We start from the raw sequence: 26496 nt of genomic DNA on the forward strand, positions 1-26496 counted from the left end.
CTTCGCAAAGAAAATCACGGATGTTGCTACGTAAATAGGCTTGGCGGTTTGTGCCTTGACCCTTTCAATCAATAGCAGTTCAACTCCCCGTTGTTGTCAGCGGGTACTGATGCTTACTCTGTCAACGAGCGATTTGGTTTATGCGAGTGAAATAGAGGAATAGAGGAAAAGAATTTTACCCCACAACGCCATTTATTGGTATCTATAAACTTAATTCAAGCACTGCGAGTAATACTGGTTGAACTGCTTGCAAGTTCCCTCCGAGCAACAGGTCGCCCCGGTCCATGCCTGACCACCGCATTGTCCCCATAGAGCGGCGCAGTTAGTGCCTTGCTCCTGGCCATTTCCCTGTTCCTGTCCGTTTCCTCCTTCACTGCTGCCCCCCGTGGTTGTCTCCTGGGGTAGAAGGGTCGCACTCGGGCTACTGCCAGCGCTATCGCCGGAGCCAGTAGAGAGTTGAACGGGAGCTGTACCCTCATTGGAGTTACCGGTTGATGGCACAGCGGGAGTGTCATCGTTGGATCCACCAGCTTCGCCAGAAGCGCCAAGCTTGCTGTTGACGAAAGCCAAAGCCTCCGTTCCGTAGAGAGTAACGTATTGCTGATGGTGGTTGGCGTCGTTTCCGTTGCAGCAGTATGGATCCTCAGCATCACAGTACAACTGAACCTTACCAGCGTTTGGGCATACAAAACCCGATGGTCGAGCATCAAACTATCCCAAGATTGTTAGAGTGAGATGATACTCATTAGATTTTCTCTCAATTCACTTACGCCTCCAGAAGTGCAGGTTCCAACTCCATATGCGAGCCCACTGACATAACGAGGGTCACCAAGCAGGATGGCTGCCTTGACCTGGGCTACTGCGCTGGCTGTGATAGGAACAGCCGTGTCAGAGATGCCGGCTCCAGAGTCTCCTCCTCCGCAGATGGCGTTGTGCATGATGTGGCCGCCCTAAGAATGGCATGGTGAGCACTTTGAGGTAGGTATTAAAGGTGAAACTTGGCAACAAACCTGTGAATATCCAACCAAAACGATCTGCGAATCGGGGCAGCGAGAGTGAAAGTCGTTAACAGCTGTGGCCACAGCCTCGGTGCCTTGTCGCGCAGAATCGCCGTACTGAACACCACCGCAGGAGGACTGGCCTCCACAGGCCGGGTATTCGATAGCCTCCGCGGTAGCACCTGAATGATCGGCCTTGATCATGTCGATCAGTGCACCAGCGGATCCAAAGCCCGGAGACACAGTGGTCTCGCGGGCGCCAAAAATTTGAATGTCAGGGCATGACTGCGCCTTGGCGACGAGGGCTTGCGCCAAGACAAAGAGAAGGGTCTGATCCAGAGAGGTTCGCATGTTGATGGATTGAAATGCACTTGATGTCTGAGAGTGTTTGTTTCCAGATCTAAATCCACTCTCCAGTTCTCCAAGTATTTAAAGCCTGAGCATCAAGTTCTAGAACGGCAAATTGCAGGGCCTGGATCTGAGACCCGAGCGGTTATTTCGGAACCTAATCGTTCGTGACTGGGATGGTGCATAGAACGTTCCCAAACAAATCAGCAGACACATCTCGTTTATTTAACTATTTTCCGTAGGCCCAGCGTCCGGTGGACCCATTTGTTTCCTGTCAAAGAGGGCATTGGTGGGTAAATCACTGTGCCATCAATCTGAAGATGAAACAACAACCCCCGGACAAGCCTGAAACAACTCGCGTCTGGCACTGGTTTGCAACCATATATGACAGCCTTTTAATTCATGCGAGATCACCATTTCATGGGCCGTCGGATCATTAACCGAACCGGAAGTCGCGTGGCTCAGCATCGCTGTTAACCAGACCCATTAACCTCGGTACGGGTTTTCGAAGCACGAATAATGGCTTGATTTAGAGACTAGAACTCACCTATAGTCGAGAATGAAGGAATTTCTCGCCCGATTTTATTGCTCTCGGCCAATTGAGATGCTCCTGCTGTTTAGAACTTGGCTTGTCCACCATCACCGTCAATTATCACCATGACTGGGCCGCCACTCGCTAGACCTGGAAGCAGGGCAACGACGCCTCATACCCAATAATAATAAGTCCCCAATTTGAATTCTCTCATGTAACTTAGGGAATCGATTGGGCCCATCATCTAAGTTTGACTGGAGTGTACGGATGTTGTGCGTGCCAGGAGGAGTCGCTTCTGCTAGCGCGTTCCTCCGGGATATTCACATTACCATTGACATGGGCATATTTCCAGGCAATTGGTGTAACCCGCAACTCATGTACGTGATTTGAAGCTGCGGTATTGCCGTCCTTGACTGATCAACGTGCTCGGCCACCCGTTCAAATCCGCGAGTCGGCAAATAACCATCTCCATTTTCCGTGAAATGGCCATCAATAACGACGATCCCCCGCATTCTTGAGCTTCAACTGTGCATCATGACAGCCAAAGGATTCAGGCTAAATCGGATATTCTTTAGGCAGATATGATATAAGTCCCGACATCGGAAAACTTACTTTAGTTTACCAAGGTAGGTAGCCATGGACGGCGGATCCATCATAATTATCAACATATATAGAACGTCGTTTGCCGTACAAACATTGCGCAAGAGGTCCGGGGACTTCATATCCATTCTATAGCAAATATGAAGACTTGCTTACTTGTACCCGCCATGGGATTCTTGGCACTTGGTGCTGCCACAAACTCAACATTTCACAACCCGATTCTCAGTGGTTTCAACCCGGATCCCAGTTGTGTCTTCGTACCCGAGTTCAATGACACATTCTTCTGTGTTACATCAAGTTTTCTCGCCTTTCCTGGCCTTCCAATTCATTCAAGTCACGATCTGGTGAACTGGAAGCATGTTTCAAATGCTTTCAGTCGCCCAGACCAGCTGCCTGGTATGGCGTTTCTCCCAAAAGCCACCAGCGGCATATATGCACCGACGCTGCGGTTTCATCAAGGCACTTTCTACTTAATGTCAACCCTGGTCAACCAACAACTTCCCCGTGTTAATGACTCTCGATGGGACAATTTCATCATGACCACCACGGACCCTTATAGCTCAAATGCGTGGTCTGATCCCGTCCATTTCAGCTTCCCTGGCTTTGACCCCTCGCCATTCTGGGACGATGATGGGTCTACATGGGTTGCAGGCGCACACACAGCGGCGTACTATCCTGGAGTGATGCATGCACCACTGAACTTTGAGACGGGAGAAATTGGCGACATCATAATGCCATGGAATGGAACTGGTGGAGCCTCTCCTGAAGCACCTCATGTTTGGAAGCGCAATGGCTGGTATTACCTCCTCCTGGCCGAGGGAGGAACTCGAGAAAATCACATGGTCACCATGGCACGGGCACGCAGCATCAAGGGGCCTTATGAGCCGGCGCCTCAAAACCCTCTTCTCACAGCTGCCAATGACACGAGTTCCTACTTCCAGGCTGTTGGACACGCAGATCTCTTCCAGGATGCCGACGGTCAGTGGTGGGCATCTGCCTTGGCTGTTCGAGCTGGGGGCTCGTATGGCCAAAAGCCTGGCCCATACTTTGGAAATCTGCCAATGGGGAGAGAAACAGTGCTTACTCCCGTCACGTGGGAGGATGGCGAGTTTCCCGTCTTTTCCAATGTTACTGGAACCATGTCTGGATGGAAGTTACCTCCGGAGTCATATGTGGATGAAGGGGAGGGTCAGCTGAATGGCGCTGACGACCTGGTCACTTTTCCTCCTGGAAGCAACCTACCGATTCATTTCGTCCACTTGCGACTACCGAAGAGCAGAAATTACAAGATCTCTCCTCCTGGCCACGCTAACAGCCTTTCTCTGAAATCTTCTGTACTCAACCTTACTGCCTTCGACGGCGACTTTGCACTAGGACGAGGCCAGACGTTCATTGGTCGACGAATGGCGCACTCCATGTTCAAGTACAGCGTGGAAATCGACTGGGCCCAATCCTTAAAGAAAGAAGAAATGGAAGTTGGTGTTTCATTGTTCCAAGACCAATCTCAACATATTGACCTGGGTATTGTGATGCTCAAGCCAAAGGGGAGCGATTTGTTGCAGCCTTATCTACGCTTCCGTGGACACTCGGAAACCCCCTACCGCGGTAGGAGTGTAATCCCAGAGAACTTGACACGTATTCCGGCCCAGTGGGTTGGAAAGCAGCTTCGGCTGGAAATCGAAACAAAAAACAGTACCCATTTCGAGTTCAGGGCCGGCCTGGCTGGCTCAACAGGCCAAGAAGAGGTCAGGGTACTTGGTCATTGTCGTGGAACTGACGTGGTCCCATATTATTCCGGTTAGTTGTGTTCCTCCTTCATACTTTCTTACTGTCAGAAGGCCTCCAATTTTACTGGTCTATTGACACTTGCTAGGGGCAATCTTGGGCGTTTACGCAACAACAAACGGAAAGCATGGCGAGCAGGCATTTGAGACGTACATCTCCAACTGGAGATACCAAGGGCTTCGGCAGTTCAGAAGCCAAGAAGATGTAGATGAGGCTGATGCGAGCCGAGGTTGATTGTGAATCGGGATGCGATATGGTTAGAAACATAGTCGGGCGTTGCTTGTCATCGACATGTTGATTCCCATCCTCCTTCTCCTAGTGACTGGGAAAGGTGCACCACACTGATAAAGAATTCATCACAACTCTCAATCACAGCGAAGCTTGAAACGACGATGGCCCCCCAAGGTTATGGCCGAGCTGCCACTGTTCAAGCGCTTGAAGGCTATTTGTCACGTTACTATTTTCTGGTGCAAGACCTATGCAGCTATGCTATGCTTCAACAGTTCCTCCGGCACTTCCTGTGCGGTGTGATCTACTGCCCGGCACCAAGCAGGGGGATGCCAGGAGCGTGGGTTGGCCGCCTCGTATTTCTTCGTTTGATCCGGGAAGGTCGTAGTTGAACCGGCCCTCACAACTCAAAATAGATCTTGGCATCCGGTGTCTGGTAGAAGTCCGGGGTGTATTGAGCCATTGCTACGCTGGAAAAAGTAATGATCACGCCCGTCCCCACCTCGTATTGGTTCGACAAGGGACCATATTTCTTGGATAGGTACTATAGCCGCTTGGCCGATAATGCATGTTCTTCGACTAATTTCCGAGCCGTCCTGTTCTATATAAGGACCTGAGCTGTCTTGCCAACATGAGACTTTACCGCCCTAGTTTCCAGAGTGGACAAACTCGCCATTTTCATCATGTTGTTCTCCCAAGCCTTGGCTTCGGCCGTCTTCCTCGCGATTGGCGCTGAGTCGCACTCACCCCTCAATGCACGATCAGCGGAGGCCGCCGGATTGGCTGTCACCCTGTCTCCTTCGTCAGGAAAGGCAACCGAAGTTGAGGTTACCATCAAGAACGACGGGTCTCATGACTTGAGTCTTCTAAGAGTAGGAACTATCCTGGATGAAAGACCTGTCCAGAAGATGGTGGTGGTGGACGATGCTGGTAAGCATGGTTTTGAGAACATGAGACAAAGAAATCTGACCCATGGCCATAGGAGAGCAGCTTCCCTTCCAGGGCATTGAATTGAGTATCTACTATGAGGGCTTGGAATCCAAGCATTATGAGAAGTTGACTGCCGGATCATCCGTCACTCGACTGGTGGACCTGTCCTCGGTCTACGACTTCAAGCCTGGAACCTACTCCATCTTTGCCGAAGGAACGTTCCCCTCCGTTTCTAGCGCTTCCAAGAAACCGAATTCGATCTCTTTCAAGTCCAAGGCTCTATCAATCACAGTCAAGGAAAGTTCCGCGGCCGAGGTGAAGCAAATTCTGTCTCGACGGTCGATTGTGGAAACGGAGGACTGCCCAGCCGATAAGCTCAAAGCAAACCTCGACGGAGTGCGAAACTGCGAGACTCTGGCCCGAGCTGCCGCTGCCGATGCTGCCGATGTTCACTCAGCAAGATTTGTCGAATACTTCAAGTCGAACGAGACTGAAGCTCGGGAGCATGTTTCAGGTCGTCTGTTGGCTGTTGCCAAGGAGTGCTCCACGACCGACAGCGGCGATACGAGACTCCTGTGCCGAGACGACCTCAACGTTTGCGAAACTGATGGTCCTCTGATCGCTTACACAACTTGGGTCAACGGTTACATCGTCATGTGTCCCCTGTTCTACGACACCCTGCCCCCGCTGCCCCAGAAATGCCACAAGCAGGACCATGCTACTACGACGATTCACGAGATGACGCATGCTAGGGCTGTTTATGAGGATAAGGCCCCTGCTACGGCTGACCGGGCATATGGTTATGAAAACAGCACTGCTTTGACATCGGAGGAGGCCATGTACAATGCGGACAGCTACTCGCTGTATGCCAATGGTAAGTTCTCTAATCTGCATGATAGCCATATACTAACTTTCTCCAGCGGTGTATATGAATTGCTAAGCAATCTGTTGAGTATATACGGGCGGACGCCAGGATTGAAGGCCGCATCACGTAGCTACCTGCTATCATCCAATAGAACTATGCTCCTCCGGGGTTACAAGATGCCACTCTCGCCCACCCAGCACCAAAAGCACTATACACTATTACGTAGCAAGAAACCGTCATGCTGCAAGTTCTGGAAGACACTCTCGGGATCGTACTTTGCGGCAAGCTCCTTCATCAACTTCACTGATCCATCACCGTAGCTGCGCAATACCTTTTGAGAGGAACTCGCAAAGTTTGGGAGTAAGAAGTCGAGAAATAGACCCTTCTCCTGTGCCATTGACTGCACCTTTTTAACAATCGAGGCCATAGCCTTTTGTGCCGCAGCATCCTCGCATTCGCCTTTGGGCCATTCGCAGGTAAACACCCACCCTGTCAATCAGATACCCTTGTCAGCATCCTTATCGGCTGGGAAAAGGACTATGATCTCGAGTTCGACGTGTTCACTTACAGCACTGCGGGATCTCTTGCAGTCCCATCACGTTGCCTCCTTTAGCCTTGCCAGCTTGAATGCATGCCTTGCCTACGGGCTGGATAGTGTAGTGTAGAACAGCACTGGCCGGGAGGTCTTGAATGGTCTCAATCCACGCATTGTACACTTCAACATAGAGACTCTCTGACACTGTGGTGGTGACTGTGCCAATAGCTCGACTGTAAAGATGTCAGTAAGTCCTCTTTGATTGGGAGGGAGTCAGGATAGGAGGGCTCACTTTTTGGGCTCCTGTTTATGGCCCATAGCCTGAGCGAGTGATAGCAAGGTACCGTTGGTTTGGGGAACGGCAGTTGACAAAAGACTACCAAGCTTGTAAAAGGGCTCAAAGGCTTTGACCTCCTCGTTTGGTTGATCGGCGTACAGAAGTCCAACAGCCACGAATCCAGGATTGAAGTTTGTGAACAGTCCAATCTTGGGGTCTGATTCCATAGAATTCTGGACTTTAATTGTCGCGTTGATGATGCCAGTATAGTCTTCCGGGTTGTAAATGTTGATGGTGTATTGGACCTTCAACAATGGCTGCGTCTCGAGATCGACGCTTGTGATGATGCCTATTGCCTACATAGTTAGGATTTATGGTGAACCGCTTCCTTCAAGCGTTAAGTGTTTACGGACCAAAGTTTGAACCGCCTCCCTTCAGGGCTTTGTACAAGTCGGTGTTTTCAGCAGAATTGGCGTTCACCACTGTGCCATCCGCCAGGGCAACCTGGGAGAAAGAATCCAGCCTGTTAGTGAGAACAGGTCAGGTGGAGAGGGACGATCTTACCTCGAAGTTCTTGACGTTATCCGCTCCAACTCCATGAAGGTTTGGGAAGGCTCCTAGGCCGCCTTTATCAAGTCAGCTCCTGGTCAAACCAGTAAGGTCCGTTATAGCCCAAAGGCTGTGAGTGATGAAATACCTCCAAGAAGGAAGCCAGGCAGGCCAACTTGTTGATCTCTGCCACCAACTGCTGAGAGTTGATGATCCTCGAGCCAGGAGTACACCTCGCCCCAGGTATTCCCTTGTCCAACTCGCGCGACATTCCCTTGGATCAATTCTTTAGACTTGAGCAGGCAAAGGTCAAGAACAATGCCAGTCTCATCGGTGCTGCTGAATCCAAGATTGGGGTTGTGGCCGGTGGTTCGGACGGCGAATCTGCATTTGTGTTGCTGGATCGTCTGAAGAGACTGTGCTACTTCTTCCGCAGAGCTCGGTTTGATGTACGCAGCGGCCGGTGTCCAGCATGTTTGAGACCATGGGTGTGTTTTCGCGGCTTCATACTCGGCGCTGTCTGGAGTGGTGACTTTCCCAGGAAATATGCTCTTGAAGAGATCAACAGTGGGTGCCACGTTTGAAGTCATTGTGCTTGCCAGCGAGCTTCTACTTGGCCGGATATCGTCAAGGTAAGAATGGGTTCACAATGGGTTAAAGACTGAGAACGCTGGACTAGGGCTTGATCAATAACGTCGGCCTAGCAATGGGTCCCTTCTCATCTTTATGTGAATGCCGAATGTCACATTCGGTTCCAAGTGCATGCTTGCAACAACCCTGTTTTTCACATTCCCAACGAGGCGGATTGATGCGGTCATGCAGGGCTTCGTTACAGCGAGTTATCCTCTCCAGTACTTTCGCCAATCGGTTATTTCATGCCGTACCAGACGTACCAGAGAAAACACACATTGACCAATGTCTAAGGATAATTCAGGGCAAGAAAGCGCCTCATCGAGCCTCTTTTGGCATGGCCTCTTCTGGGCGTCATCACATTTGCAGATCAGAGGCGGAAAGGATCGCTTTAGGGGCTTGGCATGGCATTGTGCAGTTAGCAACACCAAGGCGAGACTCGACCAGCTGTTTAGTTCGCAGGTCTCAGTGTTATGATGAAAGAGGCTTGTTTAAGCTGAGGACAGGTTGATGAGGTGTTTTGTGTACCGTTCGCCAAGTTGTGTCCCACCATCGCAGAGAAGAGGGTCATGGTAAGATGATCAATTTGATCCAAGCAGTGTCACCAGCTTGGATCAGTAGCTAGCAATAATTACAATCTCTTGAAGCCAATTGCATCTAAATAACTTCTGGTCTGGTCTACTCTTCGTTCCTTACGCAAAGCATCACAAGGCTCTATTGATCGGAGTCATTTCCATCACCATCTAGCAATCAGACACTTGCAAGCACCTTGCAGTTTGAGTAAATCTAGAAAAGAGAAAGCAGGAAAGCATAAGCTGGTGCCTAAAATTTGACGGGCTAGTAAATCCATCGGAAAGGGGCATGCTCTGCGAATCTTCCGACTCTGACTGGTGGAAGATGACTCATAAGATACCCTGACTCAGCTGCACAGCCATCTCTTTATAGTGGCCGTCTGTTATTTGAATTGATGATATGAACTTATAACATTCATCTTCAACTCAAGCCTAACACTATTCACGATGTGTGCGCCAGACGAAGAGCCGGGGGTGGCCCTGGAGCCGCCACGCCCCTATCAAGACCCGTTTCCGTGGCATCTTGGTGTCTTTGACGCCCACAACCATGTCGCCGAGAGGATGTTGTCTGTTGCTGATTTACCAACAATGAAGGCTCGAGCTATAGCAATTATGGCAACCCGAACACAAGACCAACCACTCGTGACTGAAATTGCAAAAGCACACGGCGTGATTAGCCCAGAGTGCTTCTCACGAGACACAACTGCGGTCATTGCGGGCTACGGGCGGCATCCTTGGTTCTCCCATGAGCTTTATGATGATTCCCAGGAGAACCCTACCTTCATACACCACGAAGATGCTGAAACTGCAAAGGAGAGACATTACAAGGCAGTCCTGTCCCCAAGTCCAGAAGATCCGGCCTTCTGGAGAGATCTACCGACACCGGTACCGTTATCAACCTTCCTTTCCGAGACAAGAGCGAGGTTATTGGCCGACCCCCATGCGATGGTCGGAGAAATTGGTCTGGACAAGGCCTTTCGGTTGCCGATGCAATGGCAAGATGAGGCGGGGCCTTCACGAGATCCAGCCCGCACGGGTGGTGGGAGGCAGAGGAGGCCTCTCAGTCAGTTTCGGATCCAGATTTCGCATCAGAAAACTGTCCTACTGGCCCATCTGAGTCTTGCCGGAGAACTCGGTAGGGCCGTCAGTGTTCATGGAGTTCAGGTTCACGGGCTCCTCTATGACGTCTTGACTTCATGCTGGAAAGGCCACGAAATAAAGGGACGGCGTGCCCAACAGAAGGAGGCAAAAGAAAACGGCTATCAGACGGACACAAAGTCTGTGACTAAGGAAAACAACGGCAAGCCATATCCCCCACGCATCTGCCTTCACTCGTTTAGCGGAAAGTCGGACGCAGTGAAGCAGTACCTCAAACCATCGATCCCTGCCAAGATTTTCTTTTCCTTCTCAAAGACTAATAACCTCGCCTCAGAGGCGGCAAGAGCCAAAACGGAAGACGCCGTCAGGACAGTGCCAGACAATCGGGTACTCGTTGAGAGCGACCTTCATACAGCGGGTGATAGAATGGATGGCGAACTTGAAGACATGTACAGAGCAATTTGCGAGATAAAGGGGTGGACTCTAGAGGAAGGCGTTGGGAGGATTGCCTCAAATTATCGGGAGTTTGTATTTGGTTGACCTACAGTTCAGTGAGGGTAGACATTGCACATAGGGATATAGCGTTTGTTTCGCATGTCAGTTCTTCTTCTTCCAGAGTCTCTTCTTTTTCTCTGTCTCATGACTTGCGGAAACTTGAGCCCAAGCATATCCTCTCCTATGTGTCTAGTCCGATTTCTATCCCCCACCCTCGATGACCTGTGACTCCAGCCCCCTTAGGGCAACACGTATCCTCCGTCAATAAGGAGATCGCTTCCGGTCATGTAGGTAGAAGCATCGCTAGCCAGATAGAGATAGAGGCCCTTGATCTCCTTAACATGACCCTGCCTGCCAAAGACGGACATACGGTACGCCTCGCTGAGACATTCGGGACTAGCGCCCATGTTGGTATCGAAGAATCCTGGCGACACGATATTGACTCTAGCAAATTCGCGCCACTCTCTGGCAATGGACTTTCCAAAATGGGTCACAAAGGCCTTGCTGGCGTTGTAGACGGGCTGGTCGGTAGGAACATTGACGATATGGCCGCTCATGCTCGAGGTGATAATCAGGTTTCCAAAGCCTTGGCGACGGAAAACCTCGCCGACATATTTGGCGGAGAATACTACGCCATCAACTGCGCTTCGTTTTCAGTATTGGTTCTGTAGTTAGGGTTCATGTTTCTTACCATTTACCGACATCTGCTTCTTGTATTCGTCCAGGGTTTGCTCAAGGATAGGCTTTGAGATAGCCATTCCTACCATGTGTTGTCAGCGCAGATATGAATCATGGGGATAAGAGTCAACTTGCCAGCATTGGCCACAAAGACATCAATTTTCCCAAAGTCCTCTACCACTTTGGTGATCATGCTCTGGACTTGATCAGAGTTGGACACTAGAGGCAGCGTTAGCTAGTTGTCTTGACCTTGGAACATCTATTCATCACCCACCATCGACCTTGTAAGGACGGGTCGTGATGTTGTGTTCCTTGGCCAAGGTCTCGGCCTTTTCGATAGCCGTGTCGTTACTGTCCGATGATTAGATATCGGCAGTAGAAGAATACGAGGAGGCAATGACACGCACGAGTTGTACCACAAAGCGACATTTGCGCCTGCCTCAGCCATAGCTTCAGCCACCGCGAAGCCAATTCCACCTGCGGCGCCAGTTACGACAACGACCTTGCCATCAAGACGAAGCTGCTCCAGGACATTGTTCGGGGTGTTGGGAAATGGGCGAGGAAAGCCGTCCCTCACGGTAGCAGCGTCTTGCGTGGACATGGACATTTTGACGGTTTTTTTATAGTAATAATGAGTAAATTAAAAGATGAACGAGGTTCATGATGGGGAATTGAGAGTTGATATTTGATGACGAGCTGCTGCATGAGCAGCGGGGTCCCGCTTTGGGTCCCCTCCACCCCAACCAGTAGTGAGATACTTTCTCGTCAACGTCGTTGGACCTGGACTTTGCTGGTTTCAGCTACACTAGGAGCAGGTTTCGCTTCTATCTATTGTGAGTTGAGACATTCACTCAGGTTCTAGCGTGTCTCTTGACTACCACAAGCACTGGATTACTTACACGACTCAGAACCGTAGAGTTCAATCTCCCTCGAGGACCCCCTCACGGCCTCGTCGCCAGCCCTCTAAAAAGCCTCTTGTGGAGGACATGTGACGGCATGCTCCATACGGTGAAGAAGGCAGCAGGATCTAGTTTGGTTGTAGAAGCGCTCCAATCGCTGGCACTCGTTGTCTTTCTCCACAGTAGGTAGAACAAGAAGCTGTTGGATGGCCCGATGAATTGAGCCGGCCTATAAAGTGCTTGAAATCCCCATGGTAGATCAAGTCGAGACGCAAAACATCGATAGGCTCAGCAAAACGTCAGATAGACTCTTTTGTGACATCATGGCGCATTCTCAGGAACCTTCTCTCCAATTGCGGGGAGATTCACGAGTGATAAAACCATCCGGCAACCGCACCTGATTCTTCTTCCTGTCACTAATCTATTCAATCCTTGATTTTAAGGGTCAATGACCTTCTACCGCCCCTATGGTGCTCTTTTCCACCCTATGCAAAACCCTGGCGCTGCTGCCCACAGCAGGGCTGGTCAGCGCGGACCTCGCTGCTGAAGAAGGTTACCTCGGTGTAGCTGCGGAACAGCGTATGATGAGCCCACCAAATAAGGAAATGAACCGTGTTCATGAAGAGTAGGTACTCCCTAATTCTGAGACTCTCAACTAACTTCGAAAGGCTTATACGATCCCGAATCATTCCTACCGTTATCGACGACTTCATACCCATCCTTGAATTGACAGTTGCTTGGAAGCACCTCCGTGCAAACCTTGGAAACATACTCCCTCCTTCATACCTTCAAGTCGCCCCATCAATTCACCTTGACCATGCCGGGGCTAAAGTCCCTTCCGACATCATGACGGATTCCAGCATGACCTATGTCATCGTCATGACCGACCCCGATGCTCCATCGCGACAGGATCCCAAGTGGTCCGAGTTCTGTCACTGGATCAGGGCCTCATATCTGGCTTTGGATTCAGTCACTGGGCGCCGGAGGAGAGATCTGGTGGAATATACGCCACCAGCACCCCCTGCCGGAACCGGACCGCATCGCTACGTGTTCCTAGCCTTTATCCCAGCCAACGGAACAAGGAAAAGACTACATCTTACCACGCCCAGCGCTAGAGTTCGCTGGGGTTCGGATACCGAGAGAACTGGTGTTCGTGATTGGGCAAATGTGAACGGACTTGTTCCCTTTGGTGAGTAGCCTGGATGTCGGATGTCAAAGCCATAAGCTCACATGTCACAGCTGCCAATTTCATCTATGCGGAGAACAAGAGGCAGTAAGTGAAGCTCAGAATGCCGAAATTTGGACTAGATTACTTATCGTTAGTCCTGCCATCCAACCCAACTTGATTAATGTTTAGGGACATGGGTGTCACCGTGTCCTCTTTTGCTCCCCACCTGGTCTGGGGCTTCCCTCACTCCTTGCCAACCACTGCGCACGGCATCGTGAGTATCTTGTACCAAATCTAGTCCCTCACTACATGACAAAGCTACTATTATTCATCAATCGACAAAACATTGTCTTACGACCTTCCTTTCCTTTCGTACCACCACGTGCTAAACAGCTACCTTGTTCTATAACCCGCAGCCTCGTACGTACCACGGGCATCTACCCCTTGCCATGCATGTCACCATTCAACGGCCATAGATTTCCCAAAACATATTCACTGCAACCCCAGCCATTCTTGCCAAGGGGACCCGGGCGCCTAACTCGTTTAGTTGACCGCGATGGTTCCGTCCCCGCACGGCGATCGACCCATTTCAGACCAAGCTTCCAATCCAAGTTCGCGGCCAGACCATGCGCCTATGTCGAAGTCGTAACCCATGTCTCATAGTGAAAAACAGGAAAGTTACTCAAGCCCGCAGCCCGACCTGCGACATTGCCGGCCTTTTTGAAAGCTTGGCGAGACATGGCAAATCAGTAGACAGAATTAGAGAGCGTGACCACCTTGAAGGCAGTGATCATTGCTCAAAAAGGCAGGTATCAGCCGGGACGATCAACAACTCGACATATACCAGCATGAATGGCCGCATCGGCCTTTGCGGTATTATTCCGCGTATCCCTGTGAATGCCTTCAGTAAAGAATAAATAGGCCGTTAAGTCTGCACCGCAAAGTCTGTGATACTCAGCATCCATCACAAGCCAATCACCAAGAGCAACGTCGACATCATGAAGTTCAGCCTTTGCCTCGTCTCTCTTTTGCCAGTGGCATTTGCCCTGCCAGCTGGCACCAAGGACGAGTCCGTCTCTAAGCGCCAAAGTGCCAACACGGTGACGGATCAGCTGCTCTTCAGTGTCTCGTTGCCCACCTTCACTGCGCGACGTAACGCGCGAGACCCCCCAACCCTCATCTGGGACTCTGATGGTTGCACTTCATCTCCCGACAACCCCTTTGGCTTCCCCTTTGTCCCAGCCTGCAACCGCCACGACTTTGGTTATCACAACTACCGTGCCCAGAGCCGATTCACCGTGAGCGGAAAGGCTCGCATTGATAGCAACTTCAAGACCGAGTGAGTTCCTCGCGCATCCCTTCAATGCTTTTGAATAATTACTGACATGCTATCTCAAGCCTGTACTATCAGTGCGAGTCTGTCAGCGTATCGGGTGTATGCAGGGCTTTGGCCGATGTCTACTATGCCGCCGTCCGTGCCTTTGGCGGTGACGATGCCACTCCCGGCAAGAGGAGTGACAGCGAGTTGGTGAAGGAGTATGAGGAGAAGGTGGCTATTTACAACAAGCTTGTGGAGGAAGCTCAGGAGAAGGGAGACCTCCCTCGACTGGACTAGTTGGCAAAAGTCTAGCATCGTGCTCTGGGCCTTAAAACTCCATCAGTAGCATATTGACTTTCACATGATTAATGAATGATTGACAAAACTTCCTCCTTCACTGCAATATATCTCCTAGTGCTTTGGTTGGTGTCCTACCTTAGGCAATCACGACTACCTTATTAATAAGCTACCCTTAACTATAATCATGAGCAAAACTAGAAGTACAACGTTTAGGTTATTCCCAACGGCATAGGGTTGATGTCACATTCAGCTGAGAGAAACGGTGGGTTTCGTAGGGAATGAGGTCTTGGAATTTTAAACTCAGGTATGAAGTCGCTTGATTATTCTATCTTGTTCTTCAAGTTGATCAATACTGACATCCCACAGGTAAGGCAACAGCCGTCGCCTTCAAAATGTCTGTACAGAGGTCACAGCGCTATATGAAACTGACTTGAAGGCTGTAGGCTGTTGGATCTATGTTTTTGTGACTTTGCCTGGCCTACCAACTAAGAAGCACAACTACATATGCTAAGATCTAATCTAGTAAAATCATCGAGCCTGCTGACCGACCGTTGTCGGCCTTTGCGACAAACACAACCATAAATTGATCCCTCGGCACCTTCGCCGGTGGCGGGTATTTCTCGCTGACTTTGGGCCGAGTAAGACGAGCTGTCCAAGTCCATCCGTTCCCTTCCCATGACACCTGGGAAGATGGCTCCCCATTGACAACGACGCTCAGCGAGCTTGACTCACCAGAGCTTGTCAGGTGACAAGTTCCAGTCACGGTGACCAGGCGGACCTCCTGTTCAGAGCTATCCTCGCTGATTGACTTGATCGATGCAATCTTCAATATCGGCTTGACAAGAGAAGCTGGTCGACAACTCGCTCTCGAGAGCGTAATCTGGTCTGAGGGCAATGATGGTGTGAGAGGTGGGTTTTGCCGGCGCTTCGACACGGTCTCATAAGCAAATGCATATCTCAAGAGGTCCTGATCCTGGTACGCCTTGCCGCAGAACGAGAGGCCGACAGGCATCTTCTCCTCCTCTAGATTCCCCATGGGAACTGTAATGCAAGGGACTCCGAGGTGCTTCAACGATCGACCTCCGTTTGCGTATTTGACTCCGTCTCGCAAAGCGCCAAGCATCGATTCGTAATTCTCATCGGAATCAGCCGACGCGACATCGCCGTTCGTTGGAAACACCACAACATCATACTCATTCTCAGTCATCCAGTCCTCCAAGTCCCTCTTCCTCATTGCCTCCAGGGCTTTTAGTGCATCCTCGCATCCTGGGAGGTCAGTAAGACCGGTCTCTCCCCGTTGTTTCACAACAGCCACCATGTCTTCATAGCGGACCTGATTCTGCGACTCAGTGTGTTGGGATGGGTCGTCCATCGGGGCAATGTGTGGGTGAATCTTCTCAAGCTCAGCAAAGGTGAAGTTTGGTATCTTGTCATCCCCATTGCTACGAAGGAAGTTGTCCCAGCTCAAAGCAATCATGTCACAGCGTTCACGCGCCGCCCATTCCTGAGATAGGCCAGGAACGTTCATTCCCTGGCCAGGGAAGTGTTGTCGAGTGTAATTCTCAAAGAGAGGAAAGTCGGTCTCGAGAACAGTCGCTCCTAGAGACTCGAGGTCTTTCCTTGCGCGGTCCCAGAGAGCCCTAACCCCAGCGGAGCAGGCATTCGTTGGCCTAGCGCCCTCAACTCCAATGAAGCATTTCGGAACTGCGATTCGTTTGTGTCGAAGGGCGTCCGGATCAGCCAAAGAGAGATAGTCGTCCGGCCGAACTTCACTCGCCTTTGGGAGTGACACATAGGGCTGTGACCGCCAGAAATCAGCGTCACCTGCAGCAGCATCATCTGCAACGACAACATTGAGTACGTGGAACAAGTCCGTCATGGTTTTCGTGTGCGGGACGGCCTGATCGCAAGTCGGATACAGCGGCCATAACCCCCGGGGAGGAATGACACTGCGCGAAGAGGTGTAGGCCACTAGTGCATTATTGGATGCTGGAGAGCGGCCTGACGTGACGGCTTCTCCAGCGAACCCAAAGGCAGCCAGGCTTGCCGCCGTGGCGACTCCGCAGCCGTAGGAGGAACCAGAAGCATAAGCAGTGCACATGTACTTCTGGTTATACGGGCTCTCAGAGCGACCATAGAGTCCGCGTTGACAACCACCATCCGCCATTGGGGGCATGTTTGTCTTTCCTAGGACAACCGCACCGGCCTTGCGGAGCAACTCCACAATAGCCGCATCCTCTGATGCTTTAAGGTTGGCAAAAGCAGGCGATGCAGCAGCGACAGTCATTCCTTGGACTCTGTAGCTATCCTTCACCGTGAAAGGGATGCCTTCAAGAGGTCGGGGCGTCTTTCCAGAAGCGCGGTAGTCATCCGAGGCTTGGGCTTCAGCAAAGGCATTGGGGTTGAGGACGCAAATCGAATTGAGACGTGGGCCTCGACAATCATATTTTCCGATGCGATGAAGGTAAAGAGATACAAGCTCAACACTGGTGATGACTCGAGCGCTGAGCAACTGTTTGAGGTCGCTGATACTGGCATCCAGCAGGTTGAATGTGGTCTTGTCCATGATGAAGGAAGGTAAAGTTGTGTGGAGGTGGAAGCAAAAGCGAGCCTTGAGAAAGAATGGATGTCGATGCCGTGTCGGTTGCGAGAGATAAGATTCTTCCTGGGACAATACAAGGTATTTATAAGGGCAATTGTGGTGTTCATGCACAACCCTGGCTCGACATACTCTCCGAAGCAAAACTCGCCCGTTTCGACCTTCCTTTCTAGCTAGTTGACCACACGTGTACCTACAAGCAACCAGTCCAGTCCATTCTCTGCTAATACCACAGATTTATTGCATTTTGCATGCTTGCTCGTTGTGTGAACATCATCTCCGAAGTTATGTGTATACTAATCGGGAAGGTCGTGGCGAATCCTGTGTTGGAAGTTCGAAGCGAACTTCGGAAGCGTTAGTTACGCCGCACACCGGACTCAGCAAGTTAGCAGTCCCTACTCCCTCGACTCTGTTCTCCCATGCATCACCTCTCCCTATCTCCGACTCAACCCGTAGCACCCTTCGTCTAGATTCTCCACAATGGCGGGCCCGAGGAAAACTGATTGCTGCTGGACATGTAAGCTAAGGCATGTCAAGTGTGACGGAGGAGAAACAGCCTGTCTCCAATGTACGAGTCGGCACATAGACTGCCACGGATATGGCCAGAAGCCAGCATGGATGGATGGAGGGACGGAGGAAGAGCAGGAAAGACAACGCATTAAACGCGCAGTCATGAAGAATTTCAAACAGAAGAAGAAGCGTCGTCTCGCCAAAAACCAGGGTCATGCACAGCCACGAGTGCAAAGCCCACACGCATCGAGGTCCCCCTCGCAGCCTGAACAGTGCACTGACACCCTTGAAGGTGAGTCGAATACGCTCTGCTTGCATGTCATTGTTTTTCCTAGGATGGATAAATGTATACTTACTCCACAACCTGTAGTTACTTGTCAAGATACCACCTCGTCATTAGACCGGCGACCCTGGCAAAGCCGCATTCTCTCTGGCTGTTCGTTTCCAAAACCCCTGCAGTATGACGAAGCCAGTCTTTTGATGCACTATCTCGACCATGTTTTCCCCTACCAATACCCATTCTGCAGAAAGGGTGAGTGGTCTCGTGGTTGGCTCCTTTGGCTCTTGAGCAAAAACGGACCCCTTTATCGAGCGTCTCTAGGCCTCGCAGCGCTACACCGTCGGGCACTGCTGGGGGATACAGAGACTCACCACCTTGAGCTTGAGTTTCACACCAACGCTCTGAGTCAGCTCCACGATTTTATCGTTTCCTTCAACACTGATGAGCTTCGGCCTGATGATGAGAACCTCGTCGAGATAATAGCCTGTGGCGTGGCTCTAATTAGCTTTGAGGTGAGATTCAATCATCAGCTCGAGTGCTGAGTCTCCTGACAGCTGAAAGGTCCTGAGGGGAAGCACGAATAACTGGCAGCCACATTTGTGTGCTATGGCTTCAATCGCTACCGCAATACACGGCCGGCATCAACTTCAACAGTCACCAAACCGAGTGCTGCCTCTTCTCTTCGAAAACAAAGCCACAGCAGCGATTTCGTTCCACATTCCGGTATTGTTATGGATGGACATTTTAGCCTGCATAGCGACACAGCAAAAGCCAAAGTTGCCCTATGAGGAATGGTTAGGTCCCAGTTGTAGCTTTGACCTTGTACGTCTAATGGGATGCCATAACTCAGTCATGAAGTCCATAGGCGACCTGGGGACCCTCAACGAGTGGACGGTCGAGGTCACCAACTCAGACCAGCTTGAAGTAGAGCAACTCAGGAGAAGAAAGCAACACATAGAGGACGACTTGGAGGATTGTATGGAAGCTATTCCCATAACTTCAGCAGAGGTTTGCCAAGCGTCATTCTTTACCAATGATTCTTCATTGCTAACACAAAGGAAGGCACGAATGCGATCTGGTCAAGGCTGTGTCACTCGCATATTTGCCGCTGCAGCATTGGTTCAACTTCAGCTTGTCGGCCAGAGGATTTTGCCGCGTCCTTCATCAACCAGGATACGGAGAGCAGTGAGCCGGACGATACTGGAGATTCAGATGGCCCAGGACACAATTTCCCCTCGACAAATAAGCTGGCCTATATGCGTCGCTGGGTGTGTGGCTGATCCAGATCAAAGACTATTCTTCGAGCAGCTGCTGGAGGAGACGCTCTCCCAAGGAGGCGGCATGATTGGAAATTGCGGAACAATTCTGGATATTATACAACATAGTTGGAGATACCAGGGAGATCAGCCAGATGTCCAATGGGACTGTGGCAGTGTCATGAAGGAGATGGGCATTTGCGCCCTGCTAATTTGAGTGGGAGTGGGAAACGTCCAGGCCCAAGCCCGAGATTGTCAACTGGGCCATTGGTCCTAGAGGTTGCTAACATGTTTTCGATCCAACGTGTTGGTTGTGGTGGGATTCACATGTTCGATGTATATAAACGAGGCAAGTGGTCAGAATAGAGTTGAACCATCTGCATCAACTCAGATACCGAGAGACCCAATGAAACGGCCATCTCTATCAGGAAACCCAAGTTGTCAGCTACTCGGACAAAACCAACTCCCGTCCTCACAATCTTGGCCGAGATCCTGGCCACCGCCACCCCCGCATCGTTATCGGCCCCCAGGCTCAAGCCCGAGGCCGTCAGCTAAGCTCAAAGAGGAAAGTTGATTGCCCATTCTTAAGTGGATCCCTTGGTCTAGAGATCTCAGCCTGTAAGGTCTCGTCTTTCAACCCAGGTTCCCCGCGCGGACTCGGAGGCCTGGCCATGCCGCGCCAACGCTTATCGATGTTTGCAACCCGAGGAAGCGATATCTCGCAGGGGACATCTCCTGGCTGGTGCCGACATCAACGTCAATTGCTTGTGCAGGAACCAGACATCTTATATCTGCCGGCCAGGTGGATCGCTCGCCTTCTTGAATCTCCACCTCCACGTTTACGCTCCTCACTCATCCATATCCGGGCACAAGTTTGCAAACTCGGATCAGTTCATCCGTGGCAACTGCAGACGAGACGATCGGAGCAAGATCCAAATCCAGGGGTTCCCGATTGTCGAGCATTGGACTCCGCATTCTGTCTCCCTTTACACCCTTGCAAGCAATATCCCAGAGCGGCCTAGCATCGACACCCTCCCAAACCCAGAACACCATGGGCAAGACAAGAGTTCGCGTCGTCGAAGGCTCTTGCTGGCCCTGCAAGAAACGTCGAATCAAGTGCGACCTAGCCAAACCCATCTGTTCGAGATGCGCCAAAGTCGGCGCCTCTTGCGATTACAATACCCGGTTGATCAGATGGAGCACGCGACCAGCTGTTACAGTACCCGCCATCTATCAAGTAACGAGTCGTGATGAACAGCTGGCTTCCTCTCTCGCCGTCTACGAGAAGCGCTCCCTCGACTACTTCCACGGCCGTTTCTGGCCGTTACTCACAACTGCTTCAGAACCATGCGCACCTCCGACCCTCATCGCTTTAGAGCATCGCGTCGTATTGCTTGCCACCTGTGTCCTAGCCGACTCACATCGATGGCTGCAAGATGGACGCAATAGTCGCAGCATCATGAACGTCAAGCGGGCGGAATGTCTCGCCGCCCTACGTGAAAAGGTCAACGACTATTGTGCAAAGGACGATGGCCCACTGCAGACACTCCTGTTTGCCGTGTTGCTACTCTACTTCCATGACGGTTTCCTCGAGTGCGCGCAGTCCTCAATGTCTACTTCAAGCCATCGGGATGGGGTGCTGGCCATTCTCCAACGCCTCGGGGGCATAGAAACTGTCCTGGGTAGTGGTCAAGACCCTCTTCACATGCTCTTATCAGAGTTTGCGACAACAGATCTCACCAGAGCTATGCTCACAGGTCAAGCTCCTTCCTTTTCACCTGCCTTGTGGGATGTTGTCGACAGGGGCCCTGTCTGGTGGGGGAGAGACACAATGGGATACTGTTCGCTCTCGTCTGTCTTTCAGGAGATATCAAGCATGGCCTTCTATCTCGAAGATGTGGCGCAGATGCGCCAGGAGTTCTCAATCGAACGAATCCGAACCTTTGAGGTATCTCTGAGGCCGACATACGCACCCCTGGCTCTAGAAGACCTACCTTCGCCTGGTTCAAGTTCAAAGGAATCGACAGAGTCCGACAAAGAATCAGCGCAAGCGTACAGTCTCGTCCGCATCTTCCAACACTCAGCACTCATCTATCTCTACCGGGCAATATGCGGCCTGCCCTCCAACCACGCATTGGTCCAACAACATACTCAATCATGTCTTGACTGTATCTCCAGCATCAAACGGCCCTCCAAGATCCTCAACTGTTCAGTCCTGCCTCTTTGTATTGCCGGGGCTCATGCCCAATGCCCAAAGCAGCAGCGGGCAGTTCGCAGTATGGCGACATTTATATATGATGAGATTCGGTTTGCGTCCGTCAACTCGGTCGTTGCGGCTTTGGAAGCCATCTGGAAGAGAACGCCGGAGGAGAGCTTGACTTGGACTGAAATGTTTTCACACTTGAACCCGGAGGCCATTATCCTCTAGCCACTTTGTATATAATAATCAGAATACCCCTTCTTTTTATCATCAAAAACGGTTCGAGAGGCGGTTGTGAAGCAATAGAGCCAGGATCTGATTGTGAATGACTTCATCGCACAAGGCATCTATGGCAGGCGATACTGTTAGTCCTGGTGAGGGGTATAGGCAGATTGGCGACCCCTTTAAGCACGCTAAGAGATCGAGGAGTTCTATCAAGGGTATCTAAGCAGCATCAATCTATCTCGCCACGGATGCAAACATTGACCTTGCCGCCAGTATGTCATTAGCCTGCCGAGGGCGCGGTTGGGGCACAGCTCTACAATCTTCAACACCCCCCTGTCCCCACGATCGCTTGTTTGGCACCACTAGCGCAGGCGGTCGCCGCGTTTTCTCGAGGATGGGTGCTCTCTCAAAGTCTATAATCATCACCCGGCCAGTCTCGCGGTTAATCAGTGCGTTTGCCTTCCTCACGTCAAGATGCATCACCCCTTCCATATGCAATTCTCTGAGGGAGCGTAACACCTCTCCCTCGAGGGACTTGTTCATCGTGCCCAAGTTCCCGGCACAGTCTAGGCTGTCTCCTCCCCACAAGAAATGACAGGTGTACGATGTAAACCCGCAGGTCGTAATAATAAGTTCTCCCAAGATCGCGGAGGTCAATAGCGCCCATGAAGACGGGCACACTGATGCCTTGCAGTCTGTGTAAATGCTGATACACTGCCGCCTCATGCTCCAGATCCTCGATGAACGCCGCCACGGTGCCCTTGCTGACAAAGGTGTAGCCGTACTTAAGCAGCGTGAGCTGAAATAGCACTCCCCGCGACCCTTCCTTGCCTAGGCGGACCATTCCCTCGTCCAGTGATCGCTTGAGTTGCTTACGAAGAAGCTGGAGCCACTCGTCATGGTCGACAGGGTGGTGGGTCTGTCCATCGTGCTCTCGATGAAGCATCACGTTGGGGCAGGCATTATCCATGGGACTTCGCGTCATCAATCCGCGGAGGCACTTTTGCGAACAATACTGACGAACTGAACGGCCCGGACGGCCTGAGCTGCCCTCGCCGGCGCCGGTGCCGGTGCCGCTGTTGCTGCTGCTGCCGCCCCCACGTGGCCGACGAGCCAGAATTCGCTGGCTACGTCGGGTGCCTTGGTCGTCGGCGCGTGGAGCTGGCGTGGGAGTGCTCGGCAACGGTCGCTCGGGCTCGTCATCGGAGGATTCTGGAGATCGTTCCTTCCGAAGCTGATCTTTTGGCGGCACATCGGCCGCGATGCGTCTTCTTCTCCGTAGGAGGTAGGGGGACCGGTCAACATTGCGGTACGTCCGAGGCTCGTATGCCGGTGAGTCGGCCGGGGCTGTTCTCTCACTGACCAGGATGGATCGTAGCATGATCTCATAGTCCTCAGACCATGTCTTGAGGTGTTCCATAGCTTGCCGACGCACATCCTGCCCGTGTTGGCGCCTTCTTCTCGGTGAGCCAACAGCCATCAAACTGAAGGTCAATGTCTGGCTCACAGCCGTGCATGAACGGAGGTTGTCGGGGTGGGCCAAGACCTCGGGCCCGGGTTCGGCCAGGTGAAAGTAGAGCATCCCGGGATCCTTCTGCCAATCAATCTTGAGAAAGACGATCGTCTCGCCTGTCGTCAACAATCCGTACTCGAGCCCGCTCTCGATCATGTAGTGACAGGTCTGGGTGATCGCAGCCGTGGCTAGTCTCTCAGCGTGATACTGGAACAATGCCTCCTGGTCGTCCGCCGTGGGCACTGTGGCTCGATTGACGACTTGTTTGTGGATGTCCATGGAGTGCAGACCGACTCGCATGTGCACAGGCGTGAGTTCGTGGGGTGCCTTATACTCCATAACATACGCCATGTTCCGCAGAGACGACTGCTCGTCGGCCGTATAAACGCAAATCTGGTCTGGCCGAAGTTGGCTGCGGTCTAGTCCGTCTGGGCCTGGTGTTCTCGGCGGTGTCACCGGCGGCCCCTGTCGCTCAACGACCTCTTCTGCGACATCGCTGATGGCGCTCGGATGGTTCTCGAAGATGATGCCGTCTCCGACGTCGAACTCGTCGCGGAATGCCTCCTCCTCCATCAGACGCTGCACGATCGAACGCACCGGATCTTCCACACTATTATGCTGGAAATGCTCCAAGTCCTTCTCGTTCGAAATCGCTCTACGGGATACTCTAGCGCCGAGGCCACGTAGGAAGGCCTGACTCTCGAAGGATCGGTCATCGTTGGTGAGCGTAGAATAGACTGCGCCGAATGTTATCCTCTGCTCTTCCAAAAATTCTACCCAGGGCTCGAGGCGCGTCGGGCAGAACTTGTTTCGCGGGTTTGTTATCGATCCCTTGGATGTCAAGCTCTTGTTCGTTTGGACAGAAAACTTGGTGAAAACGAGGCCACGACAGGCTTCTATGTATTCGTCTAGCGTCGTTGGTCGGCTTTCTTCTTCTGCTTTGTCGGCGCGTTGACGTTCTCGCTCGGCGTGGTCGCGTTCCCGATCGGCTCGTTCATGCTCTTGTTGCCGCTACTCCTCGGCATCTTTGATGCGTTGTTCAGCCTCCTTGGCGCGTTGTTCGGCTTCCTGTAGGAGCCTTTGCAGTCTCTGCACTTCTGACTCCATCTATGTGGCCCATTCGTGGAGGAGCCGACCGAAAGCTGCGTCGTGTGGTCGAGTGTGTTGTCGTCATGACCATTCCATTGATTATTGACGAAACGAACGCGTTAGTGGGTCTGGGAGGCGCGTGAGGAAAAACATGGGCGACCCTAAAATGTGTATAAAATGCATATAAATATGTGTTAAGTATAACATAATCGCAGTCTAGAAATTAGTAAGTATTCATAAAAAATTATATAAAATAATACTAAATAGACTTATTTAATACTAGTAATACTTTTCTATTTTTTTTATTAAAAAATTATTATCTTAGTATTTATTAAAGTTTTTCTCCCTTCTATAGGGTAGCGTAGTCTGGGGCAAGTTCCACCTTACCTACCGAACACGCCCAAGCGAGCGGCCTGGCACGTGACACCAGAAATCTCTCAGACGATTCATGAAGTGTCATGTGACCACAGACACGTACTCTACAAATCCTCCCAAACAGCCCGAGGCAGCGGCCTTACCTTTCCGAAAGAAGGCCCAAAACTTACTTGATCTCGGATTTTCGTAGTAGTCATGTATGGAGCCGAAGTATGGCGGAATACCCCAAAGTCGAGGGCACAGGTGACAAGTGGTGAAGCTGAAGTTCCTCCAGGCTCACCGAGTCTATTCAGAGTCTCCCCGTGAAGTGTCGCCGCACCCAAGCATGTTGCACCGCCTCAGACGGTGGGATGGACACGTTTTAGATTTTTGCAACCTCAACTGAAGAGGATCTTGACGAGTTTCCGCACAACTCGCAACCATGAAGTTCCAGTCCACCGGGATAACCTCCATCATCTTGGCACTCTCTCTCGTTTTGACAACTCCTCTTTCGATTGGAGCGTATGGAATCGTAGAGACAAAAGTTTCGGGCGCTGCCAGAGAAGTAATTCAGGATGGCTCTCAAAACAAAGACAGCCCGCAATTTGTCATGATCTTGTACGTCCCCCGACACACATATAAGTCCTCGTCTGCTGACGGAAACCAGCGGCGACTCTTTTTCAAGGATCGGAACCCAACATAATATAAGCAGGTGGCGCAAGCCTGGCCCCCGTGCAGCGAACCCGATTGGAAATCCCAAATGGCCGGGCGAGACGTCGACAGGAGGCAAGAACTGGATAGGTTACATGATATCCGATTTCAACCACACGCTCACTCTTGCCTATGGCTTCGCAAGCTCTGGTGCTGTGGTGGACCCTCGACTGGTTAAGCCAAATCCTTACTACGCCTACTGTTTTCAAGATCAGATCAAACATTTCAACATGAGCATCGGTCACAAACCTGACTATGCCCCGTGGAATGCTGACAACGCCGTCGCGGCCATCTGGTTCGGTGTCAACGATGTTCGACTGTCTTTTACCGAGAATGGCATCAAAAAGCTCATGAAAGCAACTGTGAAGCGACTAGTCGAGTTTACTCATGAATTACACAAGCTGGGGCTTCGGCAATTTGTCTTCCTGGAAGTGCCTCGTAAGTTCTACCATACGTCTTCTGGATGGACATACTAACCATAGACCTAGCGCTTGAATTCTTGCCAATATTTCAGCCGAGGAAGCCAGGAAAGAAGTATGTGACGCTTACCTATGCTATCAGGGTGTGGAATGATTTTCTTGTTGAGCATATAGAGCGTTTCAGGCAAGACCATCCTGACTCCAAGGCCTCCGTTGTGCAAATATGGGATATCTATATGAACGCCATGCTTGACCCCAAGTCTCTCGGATCGCGTAATAACCACTGTACTGATCGGAGGGGAGAGAAATGTGTAAGTCATCATTTGGAAGATGGAATATTTGGCCACTGACTCGTTCTAGTTATGGTATGATATTTTACACCCGGGAAAGAGGATTCATCAGCTCATGGCAGAGCGTGTGGCAGAGGTTGCATGGGGAGGGCAATAGAACTTACAAGGGCGTACGAAAATATCATTGCTTTAAATAAGAGAATAAAACTGGGTATTAGCTATTAAAACATCGTTTGCCCGCGTTC

The 26496-nt window shown here is 51.2% G+C and overlaps 11 protein-coding genes across 11 annotated transcripts; 6 read left to right on the forward strand and 5 right to left on the reverse strand.

Annotated features, from left to right (window-relative positions):
- Positions 1–210: 210 nt before the first annotated feature.
- On the reverse strand, positions 211–1349 carry NCS57_00803600 (CBM1 domain-containing protein; the record flags this gene model as incomplete). Its single annotated transcript, XM_053057866.1, has 3 exons — positions 211–711; positions 771–950; positions 1011–1349. 3 exons carry the CDS (start codon positions 1347–1349, stop codon positions 211–213), a joined length of 1020 nt encoding a protein of 339 aa, XP_052911697.1.
- Positions 1350–2645: 1296 nt separating this feature from the next.
- On the forward strand, positions 2646–4497 carry NCS57_00803700 (GH43-C2 domain-containing protein; the record flags this gene model as incomplete). The annotated part of the gene is made up of 2 exons (XM_053057867.1): positions 2646–4275; positions 4352–4497. 2 exons carry the CDS (start codon positions 2646–2648, stop codon positions 4495–4497), a joined length of 1776 nt encoding a protein of 591 aa, XP_052911698.1.
- Positions 4498–5174: 677 nt separating this feature from the next.
- On the forward strand, positions 5175–6361 carry NCS57_00803800 (Neutral protease 2; the record flags this gene model as incomplete). The annotated part of the gene is made up of 3 exons (XM_053057868.1): positions 5175–5421; positions 5474–6295; positions 6342–6361. 3 exons carry the CDS (start codon positions 5175–5177, stop codon positions 6359–6361), a joined length of 1089 nt encoding a protein of 362 aa, XP_052911699.1.
- Positions 6362–6494: 133 nt separating this feature from the next.
- Positions 6495–8237, reverse strand: NCS57_00803900 (FAD-binding PCMH-type domain-containing protein; the record flags this gene model as incomplete). The annotated part of the gene is made up of 6 exons (XM_053057869.1): positions 6495–6775; positions 6855–7054; positions 7114–7447; positions 7512–7602; positions 7663–7724; positions 7796–8237. 6 exons carry the CDS (start codon positions 8235–8237, stop codon positions 6495–6497), a joined length of 1410 nt encoding a protein of 469 aa, XP_052911700.1.
- A 2444-nt stretch (positions 8238–10681) lies between these two features.
- NCS57_00804000 (uncharacterized protein) lies at positions 10682–11727 on the reverse strand (the record flags this gene model as incomplete). The annotated part of the gene is made up of 5 exons (XM_053057870.1): positions 10682–11082; positions 11134–11202; positions 11256–11339; positions 11395–11471; positions 11528–11727. 5 exons carry the CDS (start codon positions 11725–11727, stop codon positions 10682–10684), a joined length of 831 nt encoding a protein of 276 aa, XP_052911701.1.
- Positions 11728–12486: 759 nt separating this feature from the next.
- Positions 12487–13296, forward strand: NCS57_00804100 (uncharacterized protein; the record flags this gene model as incomplete). The annotated part of the gene is made up of 3 exons (XM_053057871.1): positions 12487–12644; positions 12688–13208; positions 13259–13296. The coding sequence occupies 3 exons, from the start codon at positions 12487–12489 to the stop codon at positions 13294–13296; spliced, it is 717 nt and encodes a 238-aa protein (XP_052911702.1).
- An 889-nt stretch (positions 13297–14185) lies between these two features.
- On the forward strand, positions 14186–14802 carry NCS57_00804200 (uncharacterized protein; the record flags this gene model as incomplete). The annotated part of the gene is made up of 2 exons (XM_053057872.1): positions 14186–14526; positions 14586–14802. The coding sequence occupies 2 exons, from the start codon at positions 14186–14188 to the stop codon at positions 14800–14802; spliced, it is 558 nt and encodes a 185-aa protein (XP_052911703.1).
- Positions 14803–15319: 517 nt separating this feature from the next.
- On the reverse strand, positions 15320–17371 carry NCS57_00804300 (Amidase domain-containing protein; the record flags this gene model as incomplete). The annotated part of the gene is made up of 1 exon (XM_053057873.1): positions 15320–17371. The coding sequence occupies one exon, from the start codon at positions 17369–17371 to the stop codon at positions 15320–15322; it is 2052 nt and encodes a 683-aa protein (XP_052911704.1).
- Positions 17372–20501: 3130 nt separating this feature from the next.
- Positions 20502–21878, forward strand: NCS57_00804400 (Zn(2)-C6 fungal-type domain-containing protein; the record flags this gene model as incomplete). The annotated part of the gene is made up of 1 exon (XM_053057874.1): positions 20502–21878. The coding sequence occupies one exon, from the start codon at positions 20502–20504 to the stop codon at positions 21876–21878; it is 1377 nt and encodes a 458-aa protein (XP_052911705.1).
- A 466-nt stretch (positions 21879–22344) lies between these two features.
- On the reverse strand, positions 22345–24413 carry NCS57_00804500 (Protein kinase domain-containing protein; the record flags this gene model as incomplete). The annotated part of the gene is made up of 2 exons (XM_053057875.1): positions 22345–24219; positions 24345–24413. 2 exons carry the CDS (start codon positions 24411–24413, stop codon positions 22345–22347), a joined length of 1944 nt encoding a protein of 647 aa, XP_052911706.1.
- Positions 24414–25273: 860 nt separating this feature from the next.
- On the forward strand, positions 25274–26408 carry NCS57_00804600 (uncharacterized protein; the record flags this gene model as incomplete). The annotated part of the gene is made up of 4 exons (XM_053057876.1): positions 25274–25449; positions 25499–25980; positions 26031–26272; positions 26322–26408. The coding sequence occupies 4 exons, from the start codon at positions 25274–25276 to the stop codon at positions 26406–26408; spliced, it is 987 nt and encodes a 328-aa protein (XP_052911707.1).
- Positions 26409–26496: the final 88 nt, after the last annotated feature.

Source organism: Fusarium keratoplasticum, chromosome 6, assembly GCF_025433545.1.
Source record: "Fusarium keratoplasticum isolate Fu6.1 chromosome 6, whole genome shotgun sequence".
NCBI classification, from domain to species: domain Eukaryota; kingdom Fungi; phylum Ascomycota; class Sordariomycetes; order Hypocreales; family Nectriaceae; genus Fusarium; species Fusarium keratoplasticum.